The 15,494-nt window shown below is 42.9% G+C and overlaps 1 protein-coding gene across 2 annotated transcripts; it reads left to right on the top strand.

Annotated features, from left to right (window-relative positions):
- The first annotated feature begins 1,809 nt into the window (after positions 1-1,809).
- CDCA7 (cell division cycle associated 7) lies at positions 1,810-13,678 on the top strand. Of its 2 annotated transcripts, XM_040643830.1 has the most exons (10): positions 1,810-1,933; positions 4,623-4,748; positions 5,164-5,400; positions 8,116-8,352; positions 8,648-8,725; positions 9,809-10,003; positions 10,550-10,687; positions 11,262-11,411; positions 11,862-11,998; positions 12,355-13,678. In XM_040643830.1, exons 1-10 carry the CDS (start codon positions 1,913-1,915, stop codon positions 12,383-12,385), a joined length of 1,350 nt encoding a protein of 449 aa, XP_040499764.1. In that variant the 5' UTR covers positions 1,810-1,912; the 3' UTR covers positions 12,386-13,678. The 2 variants fall into 2 exon arrangements, with proteins under 2 accessions (XP_040499764.1, XP_040499756.1); XM_040643822.1 differs by lacking the exon at positions 5,164-5,400.
- Positions 13,679-15,494: the final 1,816 nt, after the last annotated feature.

The raw sequence follows: 15,494 nt of genomic DNA, 5'->3' as shown, positions 1-15,494 counted from the left end.
ACCCACTAAGTTGATTTCACAATTCACCAGTGGGTTCTAACCTGCAATGTGAAAAACTTTGTTTTAGGCTATATATCTGGAAGTGTTTTTGCTGGGTTTTACTGAATATCCCTCAACTGCCTTCTAAAGTAAAAAAAAAAAAAAAAAATTACACTACTAATACTGCAGGAAATTTCCTCATGTCTGCTAACACCTGGTCTTATCAGGTTTTTTCATTTTTGCCAGTCTGAGTGAAAGTGTATCTCTTTAATTTGCATCTTTCGGTTTACTAAAGGGACTGATAGACCAGACATCTTAGTCTTAAATACGTAAACTATTTTCTAGCGCCCCAAGAGAATTAAGAATTTTCCTATCAGAACTTTTCAGTGTCAAATGACTCAATCTTCCTTAACACATTTCACAATTACAAATTCTCACATATTTCAGTGGCAAAAAACCGTATTCCCAAGGACACAGCACTAACGACAATTTTAGTTCTTTCACCATTTATATAGCTGTTTATTTACTCAACAAATTCTTATTGAGTCACTCACCACCACCACCCCCATCGAAATTACCACCACTGCCAGTAATTTCGCCAGACAAACCAACCGCCTCTCTTGGCGCCTACCTTCGAGACCGTGAGTTCTTTGTCCCTTGCACTGTGACAGAGTGACCACGGGCAGGCGTGTTTTAGAAAGGCTCGAAGACTCCGACCAAGACCTTCCCAATTCTTCCAATCCATCGTTCTCTTGTATTACTCGCTCACAAGTTTTTGTATTCAATACATCCAGACAGGAACGCTGTGTGTTCACGCATGCTCTCTTACTGCAAAGGAATTATTCCCGAGAGAAAAGTTTTTAAGGAGAAAATTCGAATGTTTTCATTCCAAGCACTTGTCTTAAATGTGAGATTATAATTAGGGTCTTTTAAAGCAACCCAAATCATTTTACTTTTTCTTCTAAAAGCTCTTTTTCCTGCTTTCTACAAAAATTTTTTTAAAACTTCACACTTTATTGCGTCGGAATGTCACGTTCGATTAAAAGGGCAATTGAAAAATATCTCACGGTCATTCCAATTTCGGTAATTACAAATTCTGACGAAAGAAAAGATCGTCAAACCACATTAATAGTCTTCAGTTTCTATCCGCAACAGATAAATTTTAAAGCCTGCATGATCCCGCAGATAAGTCTTAACAAATGGCAGCGCCTTTTTTGTCCTAATTTAAAAACCACAAGTCTTATGTAAAACAACAACGCGGCTTCCCGTGCTTTCTGGCAAGAAACATCAAGATTTAACTCATTTTATTGCTGCAGATAATAACGTGGTTGCCAGATAAGAAGTATCACACTCAGGGACAGTGACTGGACTAATAAAGGGGTGAATTCGTGCTTAATTCTTTGATCTTAACGTTTAATAACGTAAACCGCACGCCGCAATGAAAGTGGTAAGAGCCAAAACCCGCAAGACACTCGAGCTGCTCTCCATTAACCCGCATCTCGACTTTTCCTCTCCCAGCCCGGGAATTCATGCAAATCAGCCTGCCAACCCCGGGGCAATACGAACCTCTTTCGCGCCTTTCGCTCAGGACCGTGCAGCAACGTAAAGAGAGTGGTTCTAGAACCCTAAAAGCGCCGCTTTTCAACGGCGGACATTAGGGCATTTCAAGGACGTGGCTTAGAGATCACAATATTTTGGGGGCCGCTTTTTTCCCTGGTGCCGAGACGGTCTCGCGCTTGGGCAAGTGGTTACCACAGCTTGCAGGACCTGCGCCCCAACGCGGGAAAGCCGGCCGGAGCCCCGCCCCTCGGGGCCCGGGTCTGCGCGCCCCGCCCGCCCGCTGCAGCTCCAGCTCCTTCGGCTCATTGGGACCGCGGCGCGCGGTGCTTCGCTCTCTCGTCTCAGAGCGCTGGCCTGGGCGCCCACCGCCAGCATGGACGCTCGCCGCGTGCGGGTGAGCGCTAGGCTGATGAACCCGAGGGGCGGGTGCGGTGGGTTCTGGGCGCGGGCCGACTCCCTCTAACTCCGCGGACGGAGTGCTGCTCATCAACTAGTGGCCGCCCTGGGCGGTGCCCATTTAGGCAAGCCCCAGATTTTATGCATTTCGCGTAATTTGGAGCCCGGGGCCGACCCGGCTGGGCGTGCGCACCCAGCACGCTGGTGGTCGGAGATTTGAGCAGTTTTCAGGTTGGTTGGCAGCGCTGGGGAACCCAAAGCCACGTGCGCCTGAAGTGCACGTGCGCTCGGGGCCGGACAGCGGCTAGAGCGGGTGGGTCCCCCATTGTGTCTGCCGGCCTCAGCCTGGGTAGAGGGGAGCTTTTCGTTCCCTCCTCCCCGGGGGGTTTGCCCTGCCGCCGTGCAGCCCTTTACAGCTTGCAGCTGCGGGCGAGTAGGTGGTTAGCTGCAGCAAGACCTGCGCGCACTGGGGGACCCTTTGGACGCGCTCCCCGCGGGATTTTGTGCCTGCCACACCAGCATCCGCTTTCTAACCGCTGAGGATCGGTGGGTTTGAAGTTTAAAGGTCTTGCAAAATGGTCTCTTTAGGACTTGGGTGCGCACATGGGGGGAGGCATCTCTAGTTCTGGGTGGCAATTAAGAGCATTTGAAGGACTTGGTGGTCCAAACTGTTCCCCGACCATTTGCTTGTTTCCCACTTCTCCATCCACCAACCTTATTAACTCGCAGCTGCAGGATGTTGCCCTGAATGGAACGTTACTTTTTACTCTAACGGAAACCGGAACGTAGGGTCTGCCCCGGGAGATGTTAGAAGATGGGGGTTGGGTGGAAAGGAAGAGTGTGACTTGCTTAAAATAAATAGAGTAACACGTGGGGAGGCTGTGGTTCTAGTGCGGGTGGGATGTGGGAGAGGGCGTGTTGGGGGCGTGGTTTCAGAGACACATCTCTTGGGTGTAACCTGGCAGTAGCTTTTAGGTTGGAGAAAGCCTTGTGGAACAGGACTTGGAATGTGACGTACCTGGGTTCAAGTTTGCGCCATCCTGTGACTTGAGTTATCCACTTTACCCCTCACGCCTCAGCTTCCCCATTTGTTAGGTGGGAATAATGATAGCACCTTTGTTGCAAGGCATTAAGCGTAATGTGAAAGCATGCTTAGTGCCGGCACGAAAAAAACACCTAGCAGGTGGTATTTGTTATTACCTGCGTGCCAGAAAAGTTCATCTCAACCATGACCATTTGCCTTTTTCTACGTCTTTTCCTCCACACATGCATTTGCCTGCTAACAACTCTTGGCATGTGCTGACGTGTTAAAGCCTAGCGTATGTTTCCCTGTCAGCTTCCAGTAGACTGCCCCCTTTGAGGCTGTCTTGGGCCTCTGACCGCTTGCAGGTACATTGTTGAGTAAATTGCTGCAGCAATGCCAGGAGCACTCCTGTCGAAGATTGCAGAATTGGGTTCTCCTTCCAGCTGTGTCATCTTAGGCACTCTTCACCTCCCTGGGGCCTTGAATTTTCTTACCTGGAAAATGGGGTGTTTGTGAGAGCCCTTCTAATAGATAGCCCTACCCATTATCCATTTTTCTGCCTTTCTAAAAGGACAAAAGACAGAGTTCTATTTGCAAGAGATTGAAATGAAGTGCAGAGTGTTAGGTGTACAAGGAAGGTCAAGAATGTTCTTTCCACCTGACACCTCACATCTTGGCTTTATTTTGTGGGACCCATAGCAGACCCTACCTTTCAGAGTTTTCAGTGTGAGGAGTCATTTCTGTTGTGTGGCCATGTTTAAGAAAATTAAAACGTAGGAACTAAAAACACTTAAGTCTCATTAAATATTAAGAAATGCCAGAAACTGCTGTCTTTATTTTGAGATAGATGCTGATTGCATTTTCTGATGAACAAAGCCAGGCTGCTCCGTGTTTATGAACAAGTAACCTACAAGTGATTTGTGGCTTACACAAGGTCTTCTAAAAACTTTAACAATTGTGTAGCAAGGGGACTTCAGAAAGAGCTGCATGTCAGGCCAGGCTGGTAGGATGCAGAGGTGGAATCAGGCATTCTACCTGGGTTTGGAGTGCTGTTTGACCTTGTCTCCTTGTATGTTTGTTGACTCGGTTTTTGTAAGGACTTGGGCTGAAATCAATATACCCTCTGGTTAGAGCAGGGCCTGCTTGAAAGCCCGCCATCTTGAAGTAGAGGTTCTACCCACATTTTGTAGTTTGGGAAATTAGCATCACAGTACAAGAGCCCAAAGCTTACATAAAAAAAGGCCTCATTAGCTTGATTTTGGCTGAGGGAGAGAAATCACTCTACCATTTTTTACTTTTGAAATTTCCTTTTGGAAGTGCAATCTAATGTTTTTAACAGGTTTTAGGAGGTCAGCATTAAACCCCTTGGGAAATCCCTATCACGCTCAGCTTGGTGGGAAGAGAGGTGGGCAGTAAGGTAGTTCTACAGATGTTTGATTGAACGGATAAATGTCCTTAATATTCCTTCAAAGGGATCCCCTTTTAAGATTTTACCAGGTTTTGAAAATATTTTTGTAGCATTCACAAATCCTCCTTTTACTGTGTAGGGTATAAGAAATAGATATATCTACTCTGTGCTGTTTGAACTACTAAACTCAAAAATGATGTCTTCAGTTAGTGTAGTAAGCGTCCCACTTAATAGTATTGCCATTTTCATTTACAGCAAAAGGATCACGGAGTAAAGAAGAACGTAAAGAAATTTAGATATGTGAAGTTGATTTCCATGGAAACGTCGTCATCCTCTGATGACAGTTGTGACAGCTTTGCTTCTGATAATTTTGCAAACACGGTAAGTGCTGCCTGAGAATAAACAGAATTGAGTCTGCAGTGCCCACAGTGCCCCAAATGCTTTGTGCGTGATTAAAACTGCTTGCTTTTTGCCTGCATTTCTATACAGCCGCTGGAAATTCAGTATGCATTGTAATTTCATTTCACTTTTTGCTGTGGTTCTAGGTAGTAATTGTTGGAGGTAGATTAGCTACTTATTCTATCTTTTTGAAATGTCGCCTATCCTAACATGCCTGATGATTTGCCATAACAACTCAGAAATCATTTGTAAACCTCTGAACCATTTTTCTTTGTAACAAAAGCTGTTCTCTTGTAGTGCACTTGTAAATGTGATTTGCTCTCTGCACGGTTTATGGAAAATTGGTTCTTGAAAAAGGAAAAAAATGCACAACCACATTTATTTATTTATTTTACAGAAACCTAAATTCAGGTCAGATATCAGTGAAGAACTGGCAAATGTTTTTTATGAGGACTCTGATAATGAATCTTTCTGCGGCTTTTCAGAAAGTGAGGTGCAAGATGTGTTAGACCATTGTGGATTTTTACAGAAACCAAGGCCAGATGTCACTAAAGAACTGGCCAGTATTTTTCATGCCGACTCTGACGATGAATCATTTTGCGGTTTCTCAGAGAGTGAGATACAAGATGGAATGGTGAGTTTGAGAACCCATGTCAAGATGTACAGTACATTTACAGGCATGACATACTTGTTTAAATTTATTTTTTTCCTCATAATTTTCATTTTAGTTATGCCAGAAGATTTTGTTGACCTTTTTAATATTTTAAGAGTTATTTTCTTCTTCAAGTCTTGTAACAATTTTTACTAATGTAGTCCTACTTGTAAAGCTTGAACATTTTGTAGGCTCTGAAAGTTTTGGAAACTGGTCAGATAAAATTGGCCAACCTCCAGATTTCTGTTGCCACAGAAATCTAGCCTGATGATCAAAAGCCCACATGTCCTCAAGATTAGCTATATTCATATTTAAGTTCAAGTGCCCAGCCCAGTACTGGCCTGCAGCAGGCCTTTGGTAAATGTTGGTTCCCGTAGTGGATCTAGACCTCATTTGAAAAACCTGTGATAACTCATGTGCAGGAGTTTAAGTGCACATAATGACAGTTAGGGCCCTTCCTGCTTTCACTTGTGCTCCTTGGCTGGCCTTTCTTGTGCACGCTGCCTTACCTTTAACCTCTGTCATTCTGCTCAGACCACTGCTGCTGCTGCACCTTGGTCCCACTCTCCCTGAAAATGGTGTTTAGTTCTGCAGACTGGTTAGCAGGACTGTCTCAGCAAAGGAAACTGTGTTGATTTACAGTCAGGTGCTTGCTTCTCAGCTCAGTGGGTTCTGATGGGAAGCCACTCCCAGGGACCACAGCGATGCTGACATTAAGTGAGAGCATCTGGCCAAGGAGTGTTTATCACTGTCTAACTTTGTGGTAATGAAACGCTGCCTCCAAATCAGTGCAGATTGAAGTTTTTGCAGGGGCTGGTCTGTAAGTCTGCATGTGACCTAAACATTGTCTAGCCTGGGTCATTTCTGGGCAGTGTTTTCATTCTTTGTAGATGCTATTTGATTCAATTAATAAGATGCCAGTTGATTAAAAGGCTTAAGAACCCATAAAAGTTTGTCATTTTCTCATCTGATATCAGGCACACTAAAAAGTACACGAAGAATACTAGAAGCTATGCAGATTTAAGAAGTGTTTGGATGTTTAAAAAAAAATGGGTGATATATTTTCCTTTCTCAGTTTTTTTTTTTTTTCAGCCATCACCACAATCAATTTAGAATATTTTCATCAGCTCCCCAAAAAAATCCTGTCCCCATTAGCAGTCACATCTCATCCTTTCCCAGTACCCTCAATCGTCAATGGGCAGCCACCGGTCTGTCTGCTACCATTATAGATTTTCTATTCTGGACACTTCTTTTTTTTTTTTTTTTTTTTTTAAAGATTTTATTTATTTATTTGACAGAGACAGCCAGCGAGAGAGGGAACACAAGCAGGGGGAGTGGGAGAGGAAGAAGCAGGCTCATAGCGGAGGAGCCTGATGTGGGGCTCGATCCCATAACGCCGGGATCACGCCCTGAGCCGAAGGCAGACGCTTAACCACTGTGCCACCCAGGCGCCCCTATTCTGGACACTTCTTACAATGAAACCGTACACTATGCTGTCTTTTGTGACTGGCTTCTCACACTTGAAGATTTTCAAGGTTCTTTCATGTTGTGGCATGTGCTAGTACGTAATATTTTTATTGCTGTATAATATTTTGTAAATGTACAACATTTTATTTATCCTCTTCATCAGTTGGTGGATTTTCGGGTTGTTTGCACCTTTTGGCTATTGTGAATAGCACTGCCATGAACATTCACGTACAAGTTTTTGTGTGGACATAATACTCTTGAGTATATATACCAACGAGTCCTGTAGTAACTCTGGCCTTTTAACGAACTGGCAGGCTGTCTTCAGCTGCACCTTTGTACATTCCTACCAGCAGTGTATGCGGTTCCAGGTTCTCTACATTCTTGCCATACCTGCTATTGATTCAGCTCCACTAGTGGGTAATGAAGCAGTATCTTGTGATTCTGATTTGCTTTTCCCTGATGGCTAATTTTAATATATTTTTAATGATGGAATCCCACTGCATTTTTGGAATCCCAATTTTTTCTTTAATTTTAAATTTACAATAATTAGGTAACTCAGGTAGTCAAATTCATAGAGACAAAGTGGAATGGTGGTTGCCAGAGGCTGGGGGGGAGGAGGGAGTTAGTGTTGAATGGGTACAGAGTTTCAGTTTGGGAAGATGACAAAATTCTGGAGACAGATAGTGGTGATGGTTGTACAACAGTGTGAATGTCCTTCATGCCACTAAACTGTACAGTTAAAAATGGTTAAAATGGTGAATTTCCCTTTTCGCCTATTTGCCGCAAATTTTTTAAAAAGTAGATTAGAGCACTAACGCACTTTCTAATAAAGTTTAATGCCAAACATCGAAACCATGTTTGTGAGAGAACACATATTTGTTTTTATAGGAATTCTAAAAAATAAAGATCTATTTTTGAATTAAAGAGGGAGCTGGGATTTTCACATTTAAAAAATGTGAACCACTTGCCTAAGAGCTGAGAAGGTGGCTTACAACGACGATGTGTCTCAGATAGGCTACAGGAGTTAAATTACCCTGATTATTGTATTTATTTGTAATTCCTGATTTTGTTGCCCGGCACTGTCAATTTAAATTGACAATTAAAGTGTTCAATTAAAATTTATTTGATGTCAGTGTCTTTTGTTCACAAAAGGGATTTTGTAGTCATACTGGTGCAGCCTGTGGGACAGTCAACAAGTCATTAATGACTCCATTGTTCCTGATTAACTAGAGACTGCAATCAGACCACACTGGCTATAGGACCCGCAGCCAGTGCCGACGGTCTGGACCCCTCCGGGTGGCCATGAAGTTTCCAACTCAAAACACCAGGGGAGCCGCCAACAAAAGAGCAGTGCCCCCCCAGCCCCCTGAGAATTCTGTGACCAATTCCAGTTCTGATTCAGAAGATGAAAATGGAATGAATTTTTTGGAGAAAAGAGCTTTAAATATAAAGCAAAACAAAGCAATGGTAGGTATCTGACTTTGTGCTAACACTGACCTTTCCCGTCCTTTCTCTGAGCTGCTTGTTGCTTTTATCTGTGTCCTAAGAATTATTTTCAGTGTACCTGTGAAGTCTTCACAGTACGTGCTTTAAAATGTGCTGCTTTTCCTAAATTAACTTCTCTTTTTTAATCTATTAAAGTCTTGGTAAATGTATAAATGAAATCAGAAACTCAAGATGTGCTGCTGTAATTTCCAGAAGTTGCTTTTTTTCAGCAGTTATTCTAAACTAATGGTTTGTGTTGAATTTCCTCCCTTTTTAGCTTGCAAAACTAATGTCAGAATTAGAAAGCTTCCCTGGCTCATTCCCTGGAAGGCGTTCCCTACCAGGCCCCAGTACAGTAAGTGCAAATCCTTGTTTATATTGTAGTATTTTGGACAGGTCTAAGATAGATATTTTTTTTATTTTAAGATTTTATTTGAGAGAGTGTGCACATGCGTGCGCAAGGGTGGGAGGAGGGGCAGAGGGAGAGGGAGAAGCATACTTGGGTTGCGCGGGGAACTCAATGCTGGGCTTGATCCCAGGACCACACGGTTAGGACTAACCGAAGGCAGACGCTTAATAGGACTGAGCCACTGAGACGCCCCTAGATTTGTTATTTTAAAATCCAGTTTCCTTATTTTTGTTTAGTCGTACAGACAAAGAAGTAGAGAAAACCTTCTAACAGATTTCTGGGACCTTTTCTCTGCTTGCTAGGGCAGGTGTGATCTCTCCAAGCCATGCTTCTGCAGTGCTTAAACCCCTTTTGATTGGCTGTTTTCTCCTTCCCAACTAAACTAAGCCTCTCAAGGGCAGGGAGTAAAGATTGAGTTTTTTTTTTTCCTGTATCCCCAGCATTAGGATATTCCTTCTACATGGTAGATGAGTAATAACAGAGGTTTTTAATAACCGAGAATGAGAGGGAAAAAAAGGAAAAAACAATTTCTTAACCAAATTATGGCCTAATACATGTGATTATCTTCTAAGGAACTAAGCTGGTATGACTAAAGGGGATTTGGTGTGTCTGCTGTGGCACAAAAGGAAAGACTTCTTTCCCCACCTCTTCCTGGGAAGAAAAGGAAGAGGCAAATGGAACAGAAGGAAAACCATAGATACATTCCTCTCATGTAGAAATAGTGTGTTTCAGGGCTTAAGAGATGTTGTAGAAAGATTTTTTTTTTTTTTTTTTTTTTTGAGAACAAGATCTGTTCTTAAGTGGAAGAATGAAAGGATCATCTCAGTGTGAGAGAAATGGCTTTGTGTTAGAAAAGCAGAATTACAACAACAAACATTTTGGGGCTCACTTTCCATGCATTATGGAAACGACAAGGGATTAGGAAATGGAGCTCTCCTTTTACTTAAACAAAAACGTACTTAAGGATAAGGTGCCACTTCTCTTCATTCTGGAATAAATGGGTTCCATCGCATGTGTTTTGTTTGGCAGTCAAAGACACCCCGAAGGCGTACATTCCCAGGTGTTGCTTCCAGGAGAAACCCTGAACGAAGAGCTCGTCCTCTTACCAGGTCAAGGTCCCGGATCCTTGGGTCCCCTAGTGCTCTACCCACAGAGGAGGAGGAGGAAGAGGAGGATAAGTACATGCTGGTGAGAAAGAGGAAGACCATGGACAACTACATGAATGTGAGTTCTCCACATTTGTGCTTGCTCTTCCGTTTGTCATCTTCTGTAGGCCCAGTATCCAATACAGGGACCCACAGGGCCTCAACACTAGATGACCCATAATAAACCTTCTCATATCATTCGGAATTGTTAATGTCAATGTCCTATAAACTTATTTGATGTGTTTTGTTAGCAGGTGAGAAGGTCAAAGCTTGCTTGCTTTTTTTTTTTTTTTTAAGATTTTAAGTAATTTCTGCATCCAACATGGGGCTCAAACTTAACCCCAAGATGAAGAGTCCCACGCTCTACCGAATGAGCCACCCAGAGCGCCCCCCCAAACCTTTTATTTAAGTGGCCAAAGCTTACTTCAGCTTTTCTTAATGTAGGAGTCATTTCCATGATGATGTCCCATTATCTTTAGAAAACTTAACAACTTGCCCCTTCTCCATAAGCTCTAAGAAAGATTTCTAGGTTGAATTCTTTGTGAAGAAATTACAAATCATGTATCTGGAATTCAGAGCTGGGGAGAGCTGGTAAGAGCACCGTTCCATGATTTTTGTCATGCAGGAAGATGACATGCCCAGAAGTCGTCGCACTGGATCCATGACCCTTCCGCATATAATTCGCCCTGTGGAAGAAATTACAGAGGAAGAGCTGGAGAACATTTGCAACAACTCTCGAGAGAAGATCTATAACCGTTCATTGGTACACATCTCTAGAAGTTGTATCCGTGAACATGAACATCTGTGAGAGAAAGGATAGCTTCTATCCTTAGAGTTTTGCTAATGTTAAAAGTCTTAGGATATGGGATATGTACCTGTGTATTTTTTTCATATAAGGAGAGTTTTTTAGCATCCTTGGGATACACATCTCTTTGAGTCTGCAGTAGTAGTATTTGCTTAGTAAGCCTTTCGTAGCATTTGATCTCTTTTAATTTAGAAATTGATTCAGCATATATTTACTGTGCGTATGTTTACATACACAGGTGCTGGGATATAGGGGTGTGCTAAAAATAAAGATTTGGGTACTTTTTTTGCATAAGATGTTTCTTGCAGAAAACTACTTTTCATAATATTAGCTGTTGCATCTGCCAATTGAATGAAATCACCATGCTTGATTTATTTTTCATGCCCTTGGCATATACATGTGTATGTAGATTTGACATAGGATTGAAAGACAAATTGTGAGATACTATCTACAAAGGACGTTCTTTATGCTACTTTTCTATACAAAAAGCGGTGTTTTGTACTGTTTTTCCTTCTTCTTTGCGTATTTGTAGGGATCTACTTGCCATCAATGCCGCCAGAAAACTATTGATACCAAAACAAACTGCAGAAACCCAGAGTGCTGGGGTGTTCGAGGCCAGTTCTGTGGTCCCTGCCTTCGAAACCGTTACGGTGAAGAAGTCAAGGATGCTCTGCTGGATCCAGTAGGTAGCCTTGAAGGGTGGTCTTGTGGGCTTGAAGGTCAGCCATGAGTTGAAAGGACCAGAAAGGGTAACAGTAAACGAATCAAGTCCTTATCATTGTGGGGAGTGCATTTCAGGGGAGGCTGATAAATTCATAGTATTGGTGCTAGGTAAGTATGAGCCCCAGCCCCCCCCCCCCCCCCGAGTGCTTGGTTGGGACCAGGCCATTCAGGGGAAGTTGACTCTACTACCCCTGCTAGTTGCTGTGTAACCTCTGCTGCATTTTGTAAGAAAACAGCAGGAGGGCTAGTGGAAGTTAATCATATTGAGCTTTTACTCTTACTTGAAGAAAAAAAAAAAGATAAAAATGCAATTGATGATACTTACCTTAGAGGTTAAGCAGGAATAGATAAGTAAGGGGAGGAGAGTACGATTTGATTTCAAATCTGCCTTTTCACAATTCTCCTTCAGAACTGGCATTGCCCGCCTTGCCGCAGGATCTGCAACTGCAGTTTCTGCCGGCAGCGAGATGGGCGGTGTGCGACTGGGGTCCTTGTGTATTTAGCCAAATACCATGGCTTTGGGAACGTGCATGCTTACTTGAAAAGGTAAATGGCTGATTTTTCTCTCTTCCACACCCAAATCTTACATTCATGTATGTGTCTTAATAAAAAGATGACAGAAGTGAAAAGAGCGGTTGTCTCCTGGTGGTGAGGACTGCAGGTTTGACTGGAAAGGGGCACTTCAGGAGCCTTTTCGATTGTTGGAAATATTTTCTATCCTTATGTGGGTGGTGGTGACATGTGTGTGAGTGCATAAAAATTCCAGTTGTATGCCTCAGATGTGTGCACTTAAATGTATACACTTTAACTCAATGAAAACATTTTGAAAACTGGATTAGGCTTTCCAAAGAAAATTCTTAGGTTGAAAACCATATCTTGACCTGTTCCCTTCTCTCTTTCAGTCTGAAACAGGAATTCGAAATGCAAGCATAGCATTTGGAAGATCTACTGTTCGTCTTCCACTGCGCAAGTCTTCCTAAAGTTTTTGGTTTTGTCACATGATTGAAACCCGAGTTAAGAATTTTGATCAGTTTTATAGGAAAGGCAAATCAAGTTATTTAGACACGTGTTTCTGAGCATCACAGAGGTATATCGCTAGCTATACTTCGCCCTCCTGCAGTTTGTCCTTTGCTTTCCCCACCCCCACACCCCATACGAGCCCCCTCTATTTCCAGTGGTTCTCTCCCACCATTTTGTTTCTGAACTCTTTAAATGGCAATTTTAGGAAAGCATGTTTGATTTAATTGGAGTTGAAATAACCCTGGAATCCACCCATAAAACCAAGCACTTAGAAACACAGTAGTAATGTTAACTACATCTATTGAATTCCAGAGAACAGCCCTCTAACTTGTTCACAAGAAAGGAGTATAATAATTTAAGATTTAGCGTTCATACTGGTTCATGTTTTTTAACAGAATCAAGGCACACAAGTCTTAAAACCATGTGGAAAAATTGGGTAATTGTTGGAAAGAGGAGTATATTACTTTGGGTGCCCCTCATGAGAATATTCCATGACTGTGCTTATTTTACAAGTTGTCCTGGTTGAGACTTAGTTGCTGCTGCTTTCTTCCACTACAAGGTTAAGTGATGCATCTGGCTCTCTCAGTCACTGCCCACAGGTCCAAGGGCAGTGCTATATTCAAAGCCATTGTAGAAAAGACACCCCAGGGAGTTAAGATGGTGAGGCTTCAGGAATAGGCTGACTTGAATTCATGCTGTAACACTTCAGTATAATTATAGTTAGCCAAGTTTATTTTGGTTTGTATGTAAGGTGTTTCAAATTAATTCCCAATCATTTCGGATGGAAAATTAATAGTAATACTACTCTACTACTAGTCTTTGCGGTGTTTGCTTTCTTGAAGTTAAAACTAGGCACAGGGTTCTTGTTCAGGTTTTAAGCACTTTTATAACAATGAGAAGTGCCTTTTTAGAATTGGGTGACTTTGAACGGTTTGTTAACTTGCCATCTCTGCCCTTTTAGTTTCTGGGCAGATTTCATGTGTTGTGCCCCATCCCCCTCTCCTTTTGCATTAATCAAATCGTTTTGTAGAGATGGAATCTTAAGTGTTTTGTGTGTCCATTTTCTTTGCATGTGCAGCCTTTTGCTGGGCCTGTTCAGTGTTTGATGCCTAATTGGATATTGAATCAATAAATGTAAATAGAGCTTTTGATCTGTAATGCTTTTATACAAAGTTTTTTATTTTAATAATAAAACATTTTACTTTAGCTTGTCTTATTTTTTTTAATTCTTTAATACTCATTCTTACTGAACTGAATCCTAATTTTTTCCCTCATACTTAAACAAAAGATTGTTTCTACCTTTTGACTTAAGTTTCTGAAGGTCAAGGGCCAGCTCTTTTGAACAGGACCTAGCTTGGTGATAAAACCAGCCAGTAGCTGTGATGAGAAAAATCAGCTGAGACAGCTACATCCCAAGATAGAAAATAATACAAGCTCATGAAGTTTTACAATATTGTTTTCCTTCACCATTTGCCAACCCAAGAACTAACGGTGATTTCACAATACCTAGCTTGATTTTATCAGCCATTTGAATATTTAAGGCGTGCTGTACCTTGAGGCCTGTTCCAGGACAGAAAAGATGGCATGGTCTAAAAGTTCTCATAACCATGGTTGGCCAACTTCAGCCTGTGGGCCAGATGGTACCGTAGCCTATGTAAATATGGCACTTGCACTAAGTACTATGTTTTTAGAAGGTTGTAAAAGCATGTGGCACTATGGTCCACAAAGCTTAAAATGTTTTTACAATCTGGCATTTAACTGTAGGTTTGCTGGCTTAGCTCTAGACTTAATTCAGAAATCATGTTCACTCCCACATACTCGGGGAAAACAAGCCATTTGAAAAGTTACACAACTGGTATTCTAGATAGATGCGAAAGAAATGGGTATTTCTTCTAACAAACTTGGGAATCTTAATCCAAATTCTAATCTGACCCTTTTTTAGGGAGGTAATTGGGAAGGTTAAATTTTTGGGAGTTTGTAATATTGGCACTAGGGAACATTGTTGGTGTTACCATGTTTTAATATGAAGTGGAATTAATGTGGTTTTCCATCCAAAACTAGTGACACCCTTAAAGGATTGACAGTCTAGTGGAGGAACTACAAGTTCTGAGTAGGAATGAAGAGAGGAAAAGACATGCTCTCAGTATCAGGTGTTTTATAGCACTGATGCGCCCATGGGTTTTATAATGGCTCCCATCTTAAAAAAAGAAACTCATCAGTTGCGCAGTCTCAGCCTTGCCTGGAAGCCCCAAACTTTCTCCCACACACCATCCTTACAGTTGAGAGAACTAAGGTTTTAAGAGAAGTCTGTGCCTTTATTGGCCGACCGGGTCACTTACAGAGGGATGAAGTGGAAAGGGTGGGTGGTCCCGATGCCAGGCCAGGCGAGCTTCACTGGCTTGCAGGTAATGGAGAACTCCCCCAGGTGGTGGCCAATCACCTCCGGCTTGATAGCCACCTGGTTGGAGGTATTGCGGTTGTAGACACCACCCAGCTGCACGCCATCCCGGCCAGACAGGAGCACCCTAGCCTCCTGGCGCCGCTACGTGGGCGGTGCCTCTTGCCTCGCGCAGGCGCCTCAGCTTCGCGTGCCCCCCCCCCCGGGGGCCACCCAGCCACAGCGCCCCTGAGGGCGTGCATGAGCTGCTCGAGGGACTAGTTCAAAGCCGGGTCCTTGAGCAGGTGAATGAGCTGCTTGAGATACAAGTCCAGAAGCCAGTCAAGGCCCCCGCGACAGTAGGAGATGTTGAGGCGGCCCGGCGCTGCTTCTGCTGCACCTCCGCCATCTTGTTGGCTCTTCGGAAGAAGTGAGAGAACTCAAGGTTTTGCTAAGTTTTTTGTTTTTTTTAAAGATTTTATTTATTTATTTGACAAAGAGCGACAGAAAGCACAAGCAGGGGGAGCGGCAGAGGGAAAAGCAGGCTCACCACTGAGGAAGGAGCCCGGTGGAGGACTCTAACCCGGCACTCCGCGATCGCCACCTGACCCGAAGGTAGGCGCCTAACCAAGTCACCCAGGCGCC

Source organism: Ursus maritimus, unplaced genomic scaffold, assembly GCF_017311325.1.
Source record: "Ursus maritimus isolate PB19 unplaced genomic scaffold, ASM1731132v1 scaffold_1, whole genome shotgun sequence".
Classification (NCBI taxonomy): Eukaryota; Metazoa; Chordata; class Mammalia; order Carnivora; family Ursidae; genus Ursus; species Ursus maritimus.
The sequence above is the reverse complement of the archived record's forward strand: the minus strand, read 5'-3'. Positions and strand labels throughout refer to the sequence as shown.

Excerpts from the sequence above, each read along its gene's own strand:
- CDCA7 (XM_040643830.1), top strand. The coding sequence starts at position 1,913 with ATGGACGCTCGCCGCGTGCGG. Across the intron at positions 8,353-8,647 it reads TAAAGCAAAACAAAGCAATG|CTTGCAAAACTAATGTCAGA; the intron begins GTAGGTATCTGA and ends CTCCCTTTTTAG. Across the intron at positions 10,004-10,549 it reads CCATGGACAACTACATGAAT|GAAGATGACATGCCCAGAAG; the intron begins GTGAGTTCTCCA and ends TTTGTCATGCAG.